Raw genomic sequence first — 19,366 nt, 5'->3', positions numbered from 1 at the left:
AGTGGAACTATTTAAAATCTTAAAAGATGACGCTGTTAAGGTGCTACATTCAATATGCCAGCCAGTTTGGAAAACTCAACAGTGGCCAGAGGACTGGAGAAGATCAGTCTACATCCCAATCCCAAAGAAAGGCAGTGCCAAAGAATGCTCCAACTACTGTACAATTGCACTCATTTCACACGCTGGCAAGGTTATGCTCAAAATCCTCCAAGGTAGGCTTCAGCAGTATGTGGACTGAGAACTCCCAGAAGTACAAGCTGGATTCCAAAGAGGCAGAGGAACTAGAGACCAAATTGCTAACATGCACTGGATTATAGAGAAAGCCAGAGAGTTCTAGAAAAACATCTACTTCTGCTTCATTGACTATGCAAAAGCCTTTGACTGTGTGGACCACAGCAAACTATGACAAGTCCTTAAAGAAATGGGAGTGCCTGACCACCTTATCTATCTCTTGAGAAACCTATACATGGGACAGGAAGCATCAGTCACAACTGGATATGGAACAACTGATTGGTTCAAAATTGGGAAAGGAGTACAACAAGGCTGTATATTGTCCCTCTGCTTATTCAACTTATCTGCAGAATACATCATGCGAAAGGTTGGACTGGAGAAATCCCAAGCCAGAATCAAGATTGCCGGAACAAATATCAACAGCCTCCGATATGCAGATGATACCACTCTGAAGGCAGAAAGTGAGGAGGAATTAAAGAACCTCTTAATGAGGGTGAAAGAGGAAGGCGCAAAAAATCGTTTGAAGCTCAACATCAAAAAAACTAAGATCATGGCCACTGGTCCCATCACCTCCTGGGAAATAGAAGGGGAAGATATAGAGGCAGTGGCAGATTTTACTTTCTTGGGCTCCATATCCCTGCAGATGGTGACAGCAGCCACGAAATTAAAAGACGCCTGCTTCTTGGGAGGAAAGCAATGGCAAACCTTGACAGCATCTTAAAGAGCAGAGACATCACCTTGCCAACAAAAGTCCCAATAGTCAAAGCTATGGTTTTTCCTGTCGTGATGTATGGAAGTGAGTGCTGGACCATAAAGGAAGCCGACCACCGAAGAAGTGATGTCTTAGAATTGTGGTGCTGGAGGGAGCTCGTGAGAATTTCCTGGGTTGCAAGGAGAACAAACCTATCCATTCTAAAGGAAATCAATCCTGAGTGCTCACTGGAAGAACAGATCCTGAAGCTAAGGCTCCAATACTTTGGGCATCTCATGAGAAGAGAAGACTCCCTGGAAAAGACCCTGATGTTAGGAAAGTGTGAAGGCAAGAGGAGAAGGGGACGACGGAGGATGAGATGGTTGGACAGTGTCATCGAAGCAACCAAAATGAATTTGACACAACTCCGGGAGGCAGTGGAAGATAGGAGGGCCTGGTGTACTCTGGTCCACGGGGTCAGAAAGAGTCAGACACAAGTAAATGACTAAACAACAACGACGAAACCGTTTAGGGCTTTATACGTTAACATCAAAACAATGTGGAACTGGATGGGCAGCCAGTGCAATGCGGCCAGAATAGAAGAAATATGATATTTTCTCACTCCGCTGAGGAGTCTGGCTGACACATTCTGCACCCCTTGGAGTTTCCGCATCAGCCTCAAAGGTAGCCCCACGTAGAGTGCATTACAGTGGTCTAATCTTGAGATTATGAGTGCATGTACCAAGGTAGTGAGCACCCCGACATCGAGATACGGTCGCAGTACAGACCACCAACGCCACCTGAGTTTCCATGGCGCTGGGTCCAGATGGATACCCAAGCTACGAACCCCACTCTTGGCGGCTAGAGTCACCCCCCCCAAACAAGAGAGAGTTTCCCGAACCACCTACATTGGGGGTGCCCACCCTCAAGACCTTTGTCTTGTCCGGGTTTTATTGGATTTTATGTAATTGGATATTGGTTTGAGAGTCCTGGTTAATCAAACTCTATAAAAAATTAAAGTGTTAGTATTAAAAAATAGGAAAAGTAAAAAGCCTTTGACAAAGTGCCCCATTATACAGTATTCTGATTAGCAAGCTAACTAGGTGTGGACAGAACAAGCATCAGGTGGATACACAGTTGGCTACAGAATGGTATTAATAGAGTGCTTGTCAATGGCTCCTTCTCAAACTGGAAGCTAACAAGTGGGGTACCACAACGCTCAATGCTCTTCAATATTTTTATTAATGAGTTGGTTGAGGGAGTGCAAGGAATACTTATCAGATTTGCAGATGACACAAAAGTGGGTGGAATAGCTAATATGTTGGAAGACAGGAACAAAATTCAAAAAGATCTTCATAGGTTTGAGCACTGGGCTAAAAACAACAGAATTAAATTTAACAGGGATAAGTGCTAAGTTTTATATGGGCGGAGTCAAATGCACACTTACAAGATGGAGGATATTTGACTCAGTAATACTACAAACAATCTTGGAATTGTTGTAGATCAAAAGCTGAATATGAGCCAACAGTGCAATGTGGTTGCAAAAAAGGCCAATGCTATTTAAGGATTCATTAACAGAAGTATAGTCTCCAAATTCTCTGAGGTACTACAGTGGACCCTTGACTTACAGACAGCTTGATTTACAGACTTTTTGAGTTACAGACTTCTCTGGCTGCAAAATTTAGGTTTGACTTGCAGCCTGAGAATTGACTTACAGACCAGAAAAAAACCAAAATGGAACAAAAACGGCCTGTTACGGGATTAATCGGTTTTCAATGCACTGTAGGCCAATGGAGACTTGACCTACAGACTTTTTGACTTGAGAACCACCTTCCAACCACCTTCTCAAGTCAAGACCCCACTGTACCCTGTTTCCCCAGAAATAAAACAACCTGAAAATAAGACCTAGTTTGATTTTTCAGGGTGCTCGTGATTTAAGCCCTACCTCAAAATAAGCCCTAGTTAAGTGAAACCCCGCCCTCCACCATTGTGCAGAATTGTGTAGCAACCAGAAGATAACATGATTGTATTTGAATAAATGTAGATTGTTGTACATGGAAAAAATTAAAACATCCCCTGAAAATAAGGCCTACTGCATTTTTGGAGCAAAAATTAATATAAGACCCTGTCTTATTTTTGGGGAAACACAGTAGTTCCCCTTTATTTTGCATTGATTAGGCCTAATCTAGAGTACTGTCTCCAGTTCTGGACACCACACTTTAAGAGGGATGCCAGCTGACTGGAGCAACTTCAGAGGAAGGCAACAAGGTTGATCAGGGGACTGGGAAACCAAGCCCTATGAAGAAAGACTGAAGGAACTGGGCATGTTTAACCTTGAGAAAAGAAGACTGAGGGGAGATACTGTATGATAGCACTTTTCAAATACATGAAAGGTATTCATACAGAGGAGGGGCAGGATCTAGTTGTAACCAAGGAAGAAAATGGCAGCTCACATAGACTGCAGCCATTTCATGGCTTCAATCCAACTTTTAACATAGTGAACCAGGAATTTTGCATGGTGTGAAGCCAACTGCAGTTGTGCAAAAGCCAACTACAGTTCTGGAGCCTTATGAGAAAAGACTGAAAAAAACTGGACATGTTGAGAAAAGAAGACTAAGGGGATATATGATAACACTTTTCAAATACAGAGGAGGGGCAGGATCTCTTCTCAATCATGCTAGAGTGCAGGGCATGTAGTAATGGGCTCAAGCTATGAGAAGACAGATTTAGGATCTGATTACCGTATTTGCGGGCATATAAGACGACTGAGCGTATAAGACCACCCCCGAACATTTCCACTCAAAATATAGAGTTTGTTATATACTCGCCGTATAAGATTACCCCCTCTTCTGCACAACTTCCACACACCAAATAAAAGGTGCTATTCATTGTCACCATTGTACGGCCGCAGCGCAACCGCAGCACCTTCGGCCCGGCCCTGCATCTCCCTGTGACCAGCACTAGTGCGCATGTGTGAGCTTTGCATAGACAAGAGGCGGGCTGGAGCGCCGCTGCTTCCCACTGAGCAGAATGGGCTGGTCACGTCGAAAAGGCTGGCACCCCTGTCTCACTGCTGATGCTCGCCGTGGCCGCGCTGGATACTGCGCGATACTGGATGGTATGTAGAATGAGGTGGGCAGGCATCGGGAGGTTACTATGGGCACCGAGCAAGCATCGAAAGGCCACTATGGGCAGCTATCCCAACTCAAGTGCACCCGGCGTATAAGACAAACCCCCCCACTTGGAGGCATGTTTTTCAGGACAAAAAAGTAGTCTTATACGCCAGCAAATACTACCTCAGAAAGTGGTAAGTGCTCCAATGCTGGAGGTATTCAAGAGAAAATTGGACAACCATCTGTCAGATCTGCTTTGATTTGTATTCCTGCTTTGAGTGGGGGGTTGGATTCAATCGCTTTGTAGGCCTCTGCCAACTCAATTATTCTATGATTTAACAACAACAACAACAACGAAACTAATGGGTTTCAATGGGTGGCTTATTTTCAACAGGAAGACTTCCAGTATAATCCTATATATCGATGTTCAATGATGGATTCCATTGTATTTAGGTACATAAAACTGGGTCATGAATGGGCAGCTCAGAACTTGTGAACTTTGGTTGAATTATTAGGATTTAAAAACTACTACTACTACTACTACTACTACTACTACTACTACTACTACTACTAATAATAATAATAATAATAATAATAATAATAATAAAATGAATAAATGAATAAATAAATAATAAATAATAATAAAAATAATAATAATTTATTGTCATTGTAAGTATATACACAGTATACTCACGCAATGAAATTCACAGACACCCAGAGACCAGACACATGCACACACATAAAATTCCCCAAACACTCCCCACCCACTAAAAAATCCCCCACTAAAAATACAAACATCTACACCGCAGGCCAAGTAACACAGTCCAACTAATTATTCACTACTGGTGGTCTTTAAGCTCATTATTAATTGCAATTATAGCTCTGGGATAAAAACTATTTAGAAAACGTGTGATTAATAATAATAATAATAATTAATATAATAAGGCAGTAAATTCTAGTATTCTGTAAGTTGTCGGTGCATTGATCAGTCTTTCCTTTGACCTTGATAATAAAAGAATGAACTATAATTCTTATACTTAGAGCAGGGATATTAAATATTGTCAATAAAAGGATTGACTGGTGAACTGATAGGAGTGAAGATGCTATCAAGTATCTCTGCATCAGCTAAGTTTACAGTATGTATCTTGTGTGTCTGCTGCAGTGCAGCAATTTGCTAAAACAAATACCACTTATTGAGACCCAGATTTTTAGTGTCTTATAGTTTAGCATGTAGCTATAGATGTATATTATAACAAATGCCGCAACTGCATGACAGTATGGAGGTTTGCAAGTGCAGGTTTTTTCATCTTGCCATGGTCAGCAGCAGCAGTATTGTAATCTTTGTTTTTTTCCTTTCTTTCTTATGAACTGCTTGTTGTAGCTTCCTTCTAATTGCAGAAGTAGTCTTGTATATTCTGTGAAAATATTTAGTTAGTTAGACATCCTTCAGTCTCGAAAGACTATGGTAACGTGCTCTGTATGGAGGACTTGGAACAGCGTCTAGTGTGGCTGAGGAGGCCAATTCGAGAGTGACAATTCCTTCCACACTGAAGACAAATCCAATCTGTCCCCTGTCCAGCTCCCTGGTTTTGCTGCTTTTGTGACTTCCTCTTTGCCTCAGCCTGCTGGGCAAGGGTCTCTTCAAATCGGGAGAGGCCGTGATGCAGTGCTTGCCTCCAGGCTGAACGCTCAGATGTCAAGGTTTCCCATCTGTTGAGGTCTATTCCTAAGACCTTCAGATCTCGCTTACAGATGTCCTTGTATCGCAGCTGTGGTCTCCCTCTGGGGCGATTTCCCTGCACTAATTCTCCATACAGGAGATCCTTTGGAATCCGACCATCAGCCATTCTCACGACGTGCCCAAGTCAACGTAGATGTCGCTGTTTCAGTAATGTATTCATGCTGAAAATTCCAGCTCGTTCTAGGACTACTCTGTTTGGAACTTTGTCCTGCCAGGTGATACCAAAAATCCGTCGGAGGCAACGCATATGGAACGTGTTCAGCTTCCTCTCCTGCCGTGCACAAAGGGTCCAGGACTCACTGCAGTACAGGAGTGTGCTTAGGACACAGGCTCTATAGACCTGGATCTTTGTATGTGTTGTCAGCTTCTTATTGAGCCATACTCTCTTTGTGAGTCTAGAGAACATGGTGGCTGCTTTGCCAATGCGTTTATCCAGCTCAACATCCAGAGAGAGGGTGTCAGAGATGGTTGAGCCAAGGTACACAAAGTCATGAACAACCTTCAATTCTTGTGTAGAGATGGTAATAGAAGGAGGTGAATCCACGCCCTGGCCCATGACTTGTGTTTTCTTCAGGCTGATTGTTAGTCCAAAGTCTTGGCAGGCCTTGCTGAAACGATTCATGAGTTGTTGGAGGTCTTCAGCAGAGTGACAACAATGGCTGCATCATCTGCAAAGAGGAAGTCCCGCATGCATTTCAGTTGGACTTTGGTCTTCGCTCTCAATCTAGAGAGATTGAAGAGCTTTCCGTCTGATCTAGTCCGGAGATAGACACCCTTGGTTGCAGTTCCAAAGGCATGCTTCAGCATGACAGCAAAAAAGATCCCAAAAAGTGTTGGTGCAAGGACACAGCCCTGTTTCACTCCGCTTAGGATGTCAAGGGGTCTGATGTTGAGCCGTCAAAAACTACAGTGCCTTTCATTCCCTCATGGAAAGATCTGATGATGTTAAGGAGATGAGGTGGACATCCAATCTTGGGAAGTATTTTAAAAAGGCCATCCCTGCTAACGAGATCAAATGCTTTTGTAAGGTCTATGAAGGCCACTAAGAGTGGCTGTTGTTGTTCCCTGCATTTCTCCTGCAGCTGTCGGAGGGAGAATGCCATGTCAGTGGTGGATCTATTAGCTCGAAAACCGCACTGTGATTCTGGATAAACTCTGTCTGCAAGCACCTAGAGCCTCTTCAGCACAACACGGGCAAGCAGCTTCCCTACAACGCTAAGAAGAGAGATGCCACGGTAGTTATTGCAGTCGCCCCGTCTCCTTTGTTCTTGTACAATGTGACGATGTTTGCATCCTTCATGTCCTGTGGTACTCCATCTTCCCTCCAGCAGAGACAAAAGACTTCATACAGTTCAGTGGTGATGATCTCCTTACAGCATTTCAGCACTTCAGCAGGGATGTTATCCTTTCCAGGTGCCTTGCCGGAGGCGAGGGAGTCCAAGGCCGCTTTTATTTCTGCTATGGTTGTTTCGCTGTCCAGCTCTTCCAAGACAGGCAGGCACTCAATGTTATTTAATGCTTCTTCGGTTACTACATTCTCTCTGGAATATAGCTCAGAGTAGTGCTGTACCCAGTGTTCCATCTGCTGTGCTTGGTCCTGGATGAGCACACCTGTAGCAGACTTCAAGGGAGCAGATTTCTTCTGTATAGGACCTAAGGCCTGCTTGATACCATCATACATTCCTTTGATGTTACCTGTGTCCGCTGCTAACTGTATATGAGAGCAGAGCTGGAGCCAATAGTCGTTGGAGCATCTCCTGGCAGCCTGTTGGACTTGGCTGCGAGCAGCTCGAAGAGCTTGCGAGTTGTACTCGCTAGGACAGGCTTTGTATGCTGCTAGATCTCTTCTCTTAACCACGATGGCTGGCATTAACTCCTCTGAATGGGCTTCGAACCAGTCAGCCATCTTTTGGGTCTTCTTACCAAAGGTGGACAAGGCGGTGTTATAGACAGTGTTCTTGAAGTGTTCCCATCATTCAAGTGCATTTGCATTAGCCGGACCTGGAAGGGCTTCCTCAAGTGCTTGGGCAAATTCCTTCACTTTTCTTTGATCGCAAGTCTTGCTGATGTCAATACGTGGTCTTCCATCCTTTTTCATGTGATATACTCTCTTTGTTCGGAGTTTTACTCTACTACACACCAGGGAGTGATTAGTATCACAATCAGCACTCTGGTAACTGTGTGTGATCGTAATACTAGGAAGGCTGGAACGTCTAGTGAGGATTAGATCGAGCTGATGCCAATGCTTGGATCTTGGATGTCTCCAGGAAACTCTGTGTTGCAGCTTCGTGTTAAAGAATGTGTTGCTGACGCAAAGACCATAATGGCAGCAAAGCTCCAGCAAGCGTTGGCCATTTTCATTCATCTTTCCAATGCCAAAACGGCCTAGACAAGTGGGCCAAGAATTATGATCAGCACCAACTCTGGCATTAAAGTCTCCAAGAATGAACAGTGCCTCTCTTTCAGGGACTTTTTTGATAGTAGCTGCCAGATCGTCATAGAATTTGTCTTTCACTTCTGGAGTGGATGACAGTGTTGGTGCATATGCACTAATGAGGGTTACTGGTCCTGCTGATGAGTGGAGCTGCAGAGACAGGATTCTTTCACTCCTCAGAGTAGGTGGAACGATGGATCTCAGCAGAGTATTTCTGACTGCAAAGCCAACACCATATTCCCTGGTCTCATTCGATGGGTTTCCCTGCCAGAAGAATGAGAAGTTTTTTTCTTTGACAGATCCCGAGTCTGGCAGTCTTGTCTCTTGCAGGGCAACAATGTCCATCTGCAGTCTACTCAGTTCCATGTCAATGACAGCTGTCTTGTGCACATCGTCTATTTCTTGCAGGTCGTTAGGAAAGCCGTAGTCAGGAAAGCCAGGGGTCATTGTCCGTACATTCCAGGTGCCCAGCTTTAGGGCAGAAGTTTTCTTACGATTGTTGCATGGTGCACAGTTATCGATCTGCTTGTCGGGTTTGACCCTAAACCCCACACACCCCGTGAAGTTAACAGACCGTGGCGAGGTAGCACCTTACTGGCTGGGGGCTGCCCAGCTTAAAGCGGGCGGTATCTACCTAGTGAGGTGCAATGACCTCTCCCACCGTCAGAAGTAGCCCCTGGTGTCCTGCTCTACGCCAATTGAGCAAAGACTTACAACCGGTAACTGCTACTTCCCGTGTTGTTTCGACGCTGTATGCGAAGCTGGAGTATCCTCTCCAGAGCACGAAGCCTGGGTAAAATAATATGGAGGATAGGTTGTTACCCAAGCAGCAAATCCCCCCTCTCCACGTCGCTGAAATAGTCCAGTGGAAAGGCAAGAGCCAATACAACTGGTTCCAGTGACGTCGCAGGAGTTGGCGGAATGACATAAACTGCCTCCAGGACTCCGGCTCCGGATTTTGCCTCGAGGTTATCTCCTGAAGCCCTTTCCATAAGTGGATATAGCCACAAGGCAGTGGAGGTTTAAAGTCGGAGTTTTCCTTCTCCTAGATGGGCTGCCTTCCAGGGCTGACGAGCCCCACCTACCCAGCTGAGCAACACTACCAGTCAATGAAAAGCTACAAGTCAAAGTTTGTATCTCTTTAACATGCTCCTATTGTTTCGTGGAACCAGAGAATATTATTTAGGAAGACTGTGGTGCTGCTGAAGTCATTTATTGCTGTGTTAGTTCTGTCTGAGCCTGGATATGTGAGATCTGTAGAACTGGCAGCAGCAGTTGGAAAGCATCTTGGATATAAGAAGTGCTGTTTGAAGCCTCCAAAATATATATGAAATATGAAAATATATACCACTTGAATTTTTCTGTTCTCATCCATGTCTTTATACACACTTCCATATTTATCCATTCTAATATTAGATTTTTTTTCCGTATAGTCTATGGCAGCCTTCCCTGTCCTGGTGTCCTTAAAATACTTGGAATTATAGTATAATCTCTGTTAGCACACACAGCATGATCTATTGTTTGGTAATGGTGGAAATTAACAGAGTTGTTTAACATTACATAAGGAAAGACTGATCAATAGGGTAGGCACTTCTGTCATCCTCCAATTGGTTGAAATCCTTGTTGCTTAACATAGTAAATTGCAACTAGATGAGGCCCGTTGAATCAGTGGGAATTTGGTGAGTCAACTTCTCTGTACATTCCAATGATTTGAAGGATTTACTATCAGGATTTCAGCTATTGCTTGTCATAGTGTTCCACATAGGATGCATAGAGAGGATGCCATCTCTCTCTTCTTCCTGTCCCTATTTTACCCATCAGAAGCTGCTTTCAACCCAGGTGTGGACATTTTTAGTTGCTGTATGAGGATGTCTGTGTATATTACAGGCATCATTTTAAAACAAAACACCATGAAAATATAAATATTACATTGAAAATATAAGTACATTTATTTATATATGCATGCGTGCATGCATGTTTAAACCACCCACTAAATACTTAAGTAGTGGCAGTGTACAGATTGCAATCTAATGCATACAATTTTGTAAACCATTTCAGAGGTTTTAAAGGTGCAATGGATTATGATACTGACAGGTATCTTACGTGGCATATAATATCCTTGTGTAGAAACCAAAAACATCTTCCTGAGACTTCTATTACAAACAAAATCTAATGACTGATAATTTGGCTGTAATCTTTTTCTTTTGTCTTCAAATTTTAGAGGGAGGGTAGGAATTCTCTTCTATTCTACAGTATCAGAACTGATACAGAATTTTGTCCCATTGAATTGGTTACAGAATAGTCTATTAATTCTTCTACTAATAATTAATTGATTGTGTGCCATCAACTTCATTCTGACCTATGGCAACTGTTACCTGGGTTTCCTAGGAGTAAAGTACTTGGGGATGGTTTACCTGTCTTTTTTTTTTTCTGGCTGTGATTTGGGACCAGGCAGCTTGCCAAAGGCCAGCCAGGTTGGCTCTTCTCCTGGGAGGATCAGTCAGGAATTGAACACCTGATCCCTGCCAGGTTCTCCAATTCACTGAGCTATTTAGATTCTTTCATTGAGCAGGAGTTTGGACTTGGCCTTATAGGCCCCTTTCAACTCAGTTATTCTGTGATTCAGCCAACTACTTCAACTATCACAGCACTTTTATTTCTGCAGTCAGTGTTTGCTGCTTTTGTCTTAGTCTGTGATGTATTTGAAAGTTACTTTGCTGGTTTTTCTATTGTTGTTTTTAAACAGGTGCTCAGATGAAGCATGCCAAATTCTGCCCCAGTTTGAATCCATGAAATATATCAGATCAGTGTTTCAGCTGGGTACATATATTTAGGAGCAAAATGCTCACAAGTACTTTACAATCTGAACCTGTACGTATATCCTAGGATACACCGTTGATTTCATTGAGGTTAGATGTATCTAACTGTAAATAGGATGGAGCTATTAGAATGTTTAAGCAGTATATTAATCCTATTTATATTACTTTCCTGTTTGCATCTGTATGTTGGTAAGTAGCTTTAACAGTTTTTGTAAGTTTTATACAATAATTATAAAAGTTTGTAACTTTTAGCAAGATTTACAGTTTTAACAAAGCAGGCACTATGTACGACAACCTGCTTTTATTCAAAATTCTTCTCAGTGTGCTTGTTGCATCCTTGACTTTTAATAGGATACAAATGGTTCACTTTTTTTTACCCATGAGTGGCTGTTAGTGAGTTAAAAAGTGAAGATAAAGTTAGAAGTAATTTTAAATGAAAAGGAGATGAAAATTCAGTGAGTTATTATACACTCAACCCAGCTTTTATTTTGGGTGCTAAGGCAGCAGAATGCTAGGAATGAAGTGGCTTTCCCTTCCCCATTTCAATACAATTAAATAAAACACTTCATTATTAAATATTAATTATTTTACTCATTTTCTAAAGTTGTAACTATTTAAGAATTTAGTCTTTCTTTCTTTCTTTCTTTCTTTCTTTCTTTCTTTCTTTCTTTCTTTCTTTCTTTCTTTCTTTCTTTCTTTCTTTCTTTCTTTCTTTCGCTTGCCTGTTTCCTTAGTGACCATTCTCATTTGCTTTTCTGGATCATATACTTGTTATATTGGTCCCTGGGGCACATTCATTTAAAATGGCTGTATAAGGTAAGCTAGTGATCCTTGAAGTTCACTTAGAGGGCATCATGCAAGCAAAGAAGACTGTCTCTCAACCTTTTCAAAGTATTATTGGAGGTACTCCTGAATAGGTTTGTCACCTTTTGCTTTTGTCCTTGCTTCTCAAATAGCTAAACAGCATATATCAGAACATTTGAAAATATAGATTTATAAATGCTGTCAAAAGGTTACTGAAAGGGGCACAGAATGTTAATGGCTTTTCATACAATTAATTTGTGTGACATAGTAGGTCCTGTCTTCTCTCGAGTTGAAATATGGGTTACAAATCTTTCTAAAGCTAGATATCCAACTTGACTCCACAGTAGAGCTAGACATTTTTGTGGACCATTTAGTATGGACATCACTGTATTGGAACTTAAATTGGCACATTCATCACCTTGCCAACAAAGGTCCACATAATCAAAGCTATGGTTTTTCCAGTAGTGATGCATGGAAGTGAGAGCTGGACCATAAAGAAGGCTTAGCACCGAAGAATTGATGCTTTTAATTGCGGAGCTGAAGGAGACTCTTGAGAATCCCCTGGACTGCAAGGAGACCAAACCTATCCATTCTGAAGGAAATCAACCCTGAGTGCTCACTGGAAGGACAGATCGTGAAGCTGAGGTTTTGGCCATCTCATGAGAAGATAAATTTTCCTGGAAAAGACCCTGATATTAGGAAAGTGTGAAGGCAAGAGGAGAAGGGGACAACAAGGGACGAGATTGTTGGACAGTGTCATTGAAGTAACCAACATGAATTTGACCAAACTCCAGTAGGCAATGGAAGACAGGAGGGCCTGGCGTGCTCTGGTCCATGGGATCATGAAGAGTTGGACACAACTTAACGACCAAACAACAACAAATGTTCTCCAAAGGGCAGTAGTGAAGAAGTAAAAGTGAGGGGAAATGACTTTTTGAACAACTCCCAGAATCTCTCAGGTGGCATGATCAGTGTTTCTGCTGATTAAGAAATTCTGGGAGTTATAGTCAAAATAAATAAATAAATAAATCATATTTCCAATTTCTGGTTAAAAGTTATATCACAGTGGTAGGGGGAAAATGGCAATACTGCAGTTGTTGTCACTGTGCATGACTACCATCTTATGTAGGAGCTGAAGCTCAGTAGAGAGTTGTTATCCTTGAAAAGGTCCATGGAAGACTGAAAGGCTCTTATCGTAATCACTAACTCTTCTTCCTACTGGTCATTTGCGAGGTTATTGTTCAGTTATGTAACATTGATGAAGTCAGCTGAAAGTCTGTTATCACCTTTTCTGAACAGAACAGATGGGAAAGGGATACTTAAGTGTTTAAGTAAACTAGACAATCATCAATCCAAATGTTTATGTTTTATTGGGGATTGTCTGGTCAATTGCCAGTTCTCCTTGATAATTGTTCATCTTTATTTATATCAAGAGGAAGTTAAACTAGATTTTGTTCTCTTTCTGTTAAAGTGGGACATAGATGGGGCTGTTCAGTGTATGCTACACTGTATCCTGGAGGCTCACTGTTTGAATTGCTCACTATTTATTATTATTATTTATTTAATTTATATCCCGCCTATCTAGTCGTGGTGGACTACTCTAGGCGGCTACACTAGATGTAGCTGCCGCTGTAACTACGATTGGGAGTTGAATTCCTCACTGTGTCTTATATGAGGAGATCCAGTCAGTGTTGTCTTAGGCAAACTACACAGTTCTAGAGTGCTACTAGAAGAAGGGAATGATAAACCACTTCTGAGTACTCTGTATCCAGAAAACCCTGGAAAGAATCAACTCAACAGCCTGTAATTATCAATTATTATTATCATTATCCTAGAAGCTCAGAATAAGTAATAGTAAATCTAATCTGCAAAGATAAAAACTAACAGTATATTAAATTGAAACAGATAACAGGGCACATAAATGTCCTAAATTTCTACATTTTCATGGATATGGTGATTAGCTTGTTTTATAGGCAATAGGTTGAGGTCCAGAAATGTATTCTGCTGTGTACACTTAATTCTCTTTTAAGTGACCAGCTTCTGACATGGCCTTGACATCACCTAGCATTAGGGGATTCATGGGTTGTTAGCCCATATGTTCAGGCAGATCATTACTTACTAATATGTGTGAAATCATGATTATGTACAAGATCCAAAAGACGAAAGAAAATGTGGAATATTTTTCTATGTCTCAAACATGGGAGTAAGTCATTTTCATGGAGGATGACAACTAGACATAATTGCTGTTACTAGGTGTGTGTCTGCAGATGCCAGAAACTGAGGTATATCAGCAGGAAAGTGCTATTGCCATTAATGTCTTGCTTGTTGGCTTCTTAGAAGCCTGTCATTTGCTGCTCTGGAAAATGGAATACTCTACAAAATGGCCTTTTCTGTGACTCAGAAAGTCACTTCTTACATCCTTCATGATTGGAAAACTTTTTAACATACCTGAATTACAATTTGATGGATCCTCTGACCTAATGAACAACAAATTGGCTGTGTCTGTTAAAATACTGTCATGTCCTCCTAAGGCCAATCCACTGAGAAAGATTTTGTGAAATATATGTTTTTGTGTGTTTTGCTGAGATTCCAGGAAGATATGGTCTGATAATTTTTAGTGTAGTTTTGATATTCTGGCACATTGCATAAGTTATATTCACCAATTTCTGTCATTGATCTTCAAGAGTATAATGGGAAAAGATAATTCTGTGTACAGCTGTGATCAGACTGATGTGCTTTATAGATCACAACCAACCTCTTTGATTGTGTTTTAGGAAGTGATAGGAAGTAGTACAGATGCAAGAATGCCCAATGACCCTCTCATTTTGGGTACATTTCATCAGATTACAGCTGATTTTCTCATTGGCTGGAAAGGCTTCAGTCAAGTGTGTTATAATAGTCTACTCTTGAATTTGTAAAACTTTGGACACTGGTCTCTAGGGCACAGTTTACTTGGTGACTTTTCACTTGAAGTACAGTGGTGCCTCGCACAACGATTGCTTCATACAACGACGAATTCACACAGCGATGGGTTTCTTTGAGGAATTTCCCCCATCGTTTAACGATGTTCTATATGGGGGAATTTCACTTAACGATGTCCCTTTTTCGCTCCTGTAAAAGTGCCTTAAACTGTTTGAAACCTGTTTTAAATGCTTGCAATTGTTAGCCCACCTCCTGAACCCTATGCAAACTTAATTTGGTGTTGTTCTGAGTCGTCATTAATTTTTGGTGATTTTTTTAATTCTCCATTGAAAGCCTTTGAACGGTCCGTTCAAAGGCTTTCAATGGAGAATAAAAAAATTCACCAAAAATTAATGACGACTCAGAACAACACCAAATTAAGTTTGCGTAGGGTTCAGGAGGTGGGCTAACGATTGCAAGCATTTAAAACAGGTTCCAAACATTGTAAGACACTTAAAAATGAGCGAAAACGGAGGTCGGAAAGGACTTCAAAAGCACTGAAGCCGGCTTCAGTGCTTTTGAAGGTCTTCCGTTTTCACTCATTTTTAAGTGTCTTACAATGTTTGGAACATGTTTTAAATGCTTGCAATTGTTAGCCCACCTCCTGAACCCTATGCAAACTTAATTTGGTGTTGTTCTGAGTCGTCAATTTTTGGTGATTTTTTTGTTTTTTCTCTCATTGAAATGCATTGGACGGACAGTTCAATAGAGTTCAATGAGAGAAAAAACAGGAGCAAAAAAGGACTTTGCAAAGCCATTGAAATGCATTGAGTCGGCTTCAATGCATTTCAATTGGGGAACCGGGTTTCACTCAACGATGTTTCCTGTGGCGATTTTCGCTTAAGGACGGCAATCCGTTCCAATTGGAACAGATTAACCAGTTTTCAATGCATTCCTATGGGAAATGGTGTTTCGCAGAACGATGGTTTCACACAGCGATGAATTTTTTGGAACCAGTTAACATTGTTGTGTGAGGCACCACTGTATTTGCTTATAAGCATTCCAACTCTGTGATATGCAGTTCAATTTTAATGCCTTTTTTGTTATTAAAGGTTCTGAAACAAAAACAGTTGGAGGATGTCCACCTTCAGGAAGTATCAGTAAGGAGATTTGCATCATTCAGTCTCTTCTCAGTCACAGAAGATGACAAGAAGCTAACAGAAGATGAATCTGGGACTTGGGTTCAGTATAAAAGCAACTGTTATCCAGAATATAGTATATTATTAAAGTAAGTATCACTCTTGTTCTGTGCAAGTACTTTCCATATCTGGAATGTGTTATTTTTAATTCCACTTTCTCCTGTTTTGTGGTGAATAATTTAAAGAACTCTATCTCATTTTAACAGCTTTTGAATTCATGGTCTCAATTAAATTTTCCATTGAATTGATCTTTGTGTAATTTGATATACATTGTCTACCACTAGATGTGTTCTCATACATGCCCCTAAATTGTAAGAGTTTCTTGTTTTCTGGGTCATACATTAATATTGTTCATATGGAAGAGAATTTGGAAAAGTTTATTTTCTCATTGGTTTGTTTTATTTACAGTGGGGTCTTGACTTAAGAACGGCTTGAGTTAAGAACATTTTGCCTTAAGGACCGCTCTCATAGGAAAATATTGACTTGACTTACATACTTAGATTTGAGTTAAGAACTGAAAAAAACCCACGTGGGAGGCAGGGAAAGTGCAAAATTTGAACTTTCAGTTAACTGTTGGCCAGTGAAAAGGGTGCCTGTCTGCTTCCTCACTCCTCCCAGCGTTTAGAGAGTGGATTGGGAGACAGTCTTCAGACTGCCTGGTACTTGTACTGCCTGGACTGTATTTTCCCTGCCTTCCCTGAACCTTTCTTGACCTAAGAAAAAAAGAAACAAAATATCCCCCTCTCGTGGTCGAAGGCGGAATAGCAGCTTCCCATTAGTTTCTATGGACGGAAAAGAGCAGATACGGATCAAATGGTTTTCAATGCATTCCTATGGGAAATGCAGATTTGACCTGAGAACTTTTTGACTTGAGAACCGCCTTCCAATACGGATTAAGTTCTCAAGTCAAGACCCCACTGTATTGGCTTTCTCTCAATAAGGGGATTTGATTGGTTTTACATTTTTACATTTATGCAGGGACTAGAACTGGTTTAAAATTAAGCTACATCTAGTTTAATGTGGAAAAAAAATCTTCATGCAGCCCAAAGCTGTACATCCGTATGTCCTTGGAGATCAGCCCCACCAAGTTCTGTGGGGCTTGCTCATTGAACTTACTTGCATATTACACTTAAGTTTCTTTGGCCTTACAGTTTATTAATGGGAAAAGTTCTTCAGTCAGGTCTGTATATAATGGGCTGGGTTTGGTTTGGGAGGAGTGTGCCACATAGTAGAACTGCACTGTGACCAGAGTTTTAGCCTTCCCCATATCCATACTGTTCTTGTTGTCTCTATGCCTTCAAGGTCTTGGCACCTGCTGCAGACTACCCCACACTACCATTTAAAGCATACAGTGGAACACAGTGTATTGGGAGTAGGAGAAACCAGAAACAGTACCTAGTTTTGCCTACATGGGTCCAGAATAACTGAGTCTGTTTCTTGTGCAGATTTGGATGTTTCCGTGATAGATGCAAATATTACTTGCACGTCCTCTGTCCTTCAATCCGTGGTATTTTTCTTGAAGTGCTCTTGGAAATACAAAAGGAAAGTGGCTTGGAGGGAGGGAATGGGTCAAAGCAGAGAATTGGCTGCAGGAAAAGGCACTAAATATTCCTCCTGTCAATTTTCTGCACCAAATTATCCTTCAAAAGGTAAGGCTAACCTTTGGGATATTGTTACAAGAGTATAAATATAAAGCATTCTCAGACCCAAAGGATAGAAGCAGATGTGATTATAGCAGATTCATATCTTCAAATGGAGATTGTTACCCATCACTTGTGAAGTACAGTAGATGTTTTCAAGCAGAAAAACAACTGGCTTGAGAATGGTGTTGAACTTTATTCCTTCTTACTAATATGCCTCCTGCAAGATCTCCCATATGCTGCTCCCTCAACATTACATTTTGGACTTTGAGCCTTGACTGGAGAAAAGTAGCTTGAAAAGAGGAGCTGTGGAAGGAAAAGCAGTGAGTATCGGAAGAACTCAGTACTCCTGCCCACTTCTTGCTTTTTTTGTGTATGAAATATGCCCCCCTCTATGCACTTCATAGGTGTTTAATGGCAGTCTGCTTTTGAACATGCTGGTCTGCTGCAGTCATGTATAATTCTGCCATTAGGTACTACAAGGGTTGTGATCAGCTCCTTGATTTTAGCTTCATTGTTATTTTTATAATCTTGTATTCTTCCATAGTCTAGCTTTCAGTCATAATAAACTGGCTATCGAAAATGTCTGAGTACATTTGTTGGCCAAATAGAGTGATGTTTCGAGTAAGGAGAATTTGAGCATGCTGTGGAGTCCCACTGAAATCTCTGATACAACAGTCACCGGCATGAAGCAGCTATAAAACCCTGCAGAAACCATTACAAGATTTTGACAGTCTCAGCAAACCACTGTAATGAGTTGCCAAAGTTAGATTTATAGCCTTCTTTCTATCCTTTATTTGATTTCATACAGTTTTGAAGCTTGTGCTTTCTAGCAGGAGAGCAGTAGCTTAAACATCCTAAAGGTTATACTTTTTCTAAAGCCCCTTATTAGACCTGCTGTGAATGTTGACTTTTATATTTCCTGCTTAGAACAGAGTATTCTGGAGGATCTGTTGTACTGAATTCACACAACATAGCAATTACTGAATTGCACTGATTCTTAGTGGATGTGCAATTTATGTTTGATTAATGTTAATCAACCACAATTTATCATTAATTATGGTGACCATTTTAAAATTACAAGTAGGTCATTGTAGTTCTGAAACTAACTAGTATTGTCTTACATGAAAAAAATGCTTGTTTTTTTTGTTTTTTGTTTTTAAATTTTATAGTACCAAACATGTTTTTGAGGGTAAAAAAAGCCCAGCACATTCTTGTGGCATTTGAAAGAATAACAAATTTGTGATGGCAGAAACCTTTGTGGGCTGCAGGTTATGTCATCTGTTTTTGCCACAATAAATGTTGCATCCTTTTAAGGTTCCATAAGCAAGAGACTAATATTGTTACTCCCACTAATAAAATTATTTACTAGTGCATATACATTTTCTTGCTAAACAACAACTTTTTATTTTAATGGAAGGGATTCTTAGGGTCTAGCTCATACCATATGGTATATGCTTTGGCTCAATAATCCAGTTCTTCACACTGGACTTATGGTAGTTTGTTTCTACATGTTCATAGGCTCTGTCCATGCAAGTAGTTTAAAAGATCTCATAATATGAAAGTCCTGGAAATGAAAACTAGCCAAGCAATGGTGCATGCACTTATACCTAGATTTGGGCTTATAGCAAAACCCTCCTATTGTCCATTTGTTCTTGTATAGACTCAGCACATCGGATCCTCCAGAATAGTGCTTCACGCTAATGGAGTGGTATGATTGATAGATAGATAGATAGATAGATAGATAGATAGATAGATAGATAGATAGATAGATAGATAGATAGATAGATAGA

At 40.9% G+C, this 19,366-nt stretch overlaps 1 protein-coding gene across 4 annotated transcripts in view; it reads left to right on the top strand.

Annotated features, from left to right (window-relative positions):
* The window catches only part of CAMKMT (calmodulin-lysine N-methyltransferase), a 394,982-nt gene that overhangs the window by 2,490 nt on the left and 373,126 nt on the right, over positions 1-19,366 (top strand). For 3 of the 4 annotated variants that reach the window (XM_020800529.3, XM_020800528.3, XM_072989460.2), the window contains exon 2: positions 15,847-16,022. In XM_020800529.3, coding sequence (XP_020656188.3) covers positions 15,847-16,022 — 176 coding nt within the window. Of the gene's footprint in view, positions 1-15,846; positions 16,023-19,366 lie in introns of those variants that run through there. The other variant, XM_078382908.1, reaches the window with a different exon arrangement.

Source organism: Pogona vitticeps, chromosome 1, assembly GCF_051106095.1.
Source record: "Pogona vitticeps strain Pit_001003342236 chromosome 1, PviZW2.1, whole genome shotgun sequence".
NCBI classification, from domain to species: Eukaryota; Metazoa; Chordata; class Lepidosauria; order Squamata; family Agamidae; genus Pogona; species Pogona vitticeps.
This window is presented reverse-complemented; position numbering and strand designations above follow the sequence as displayed.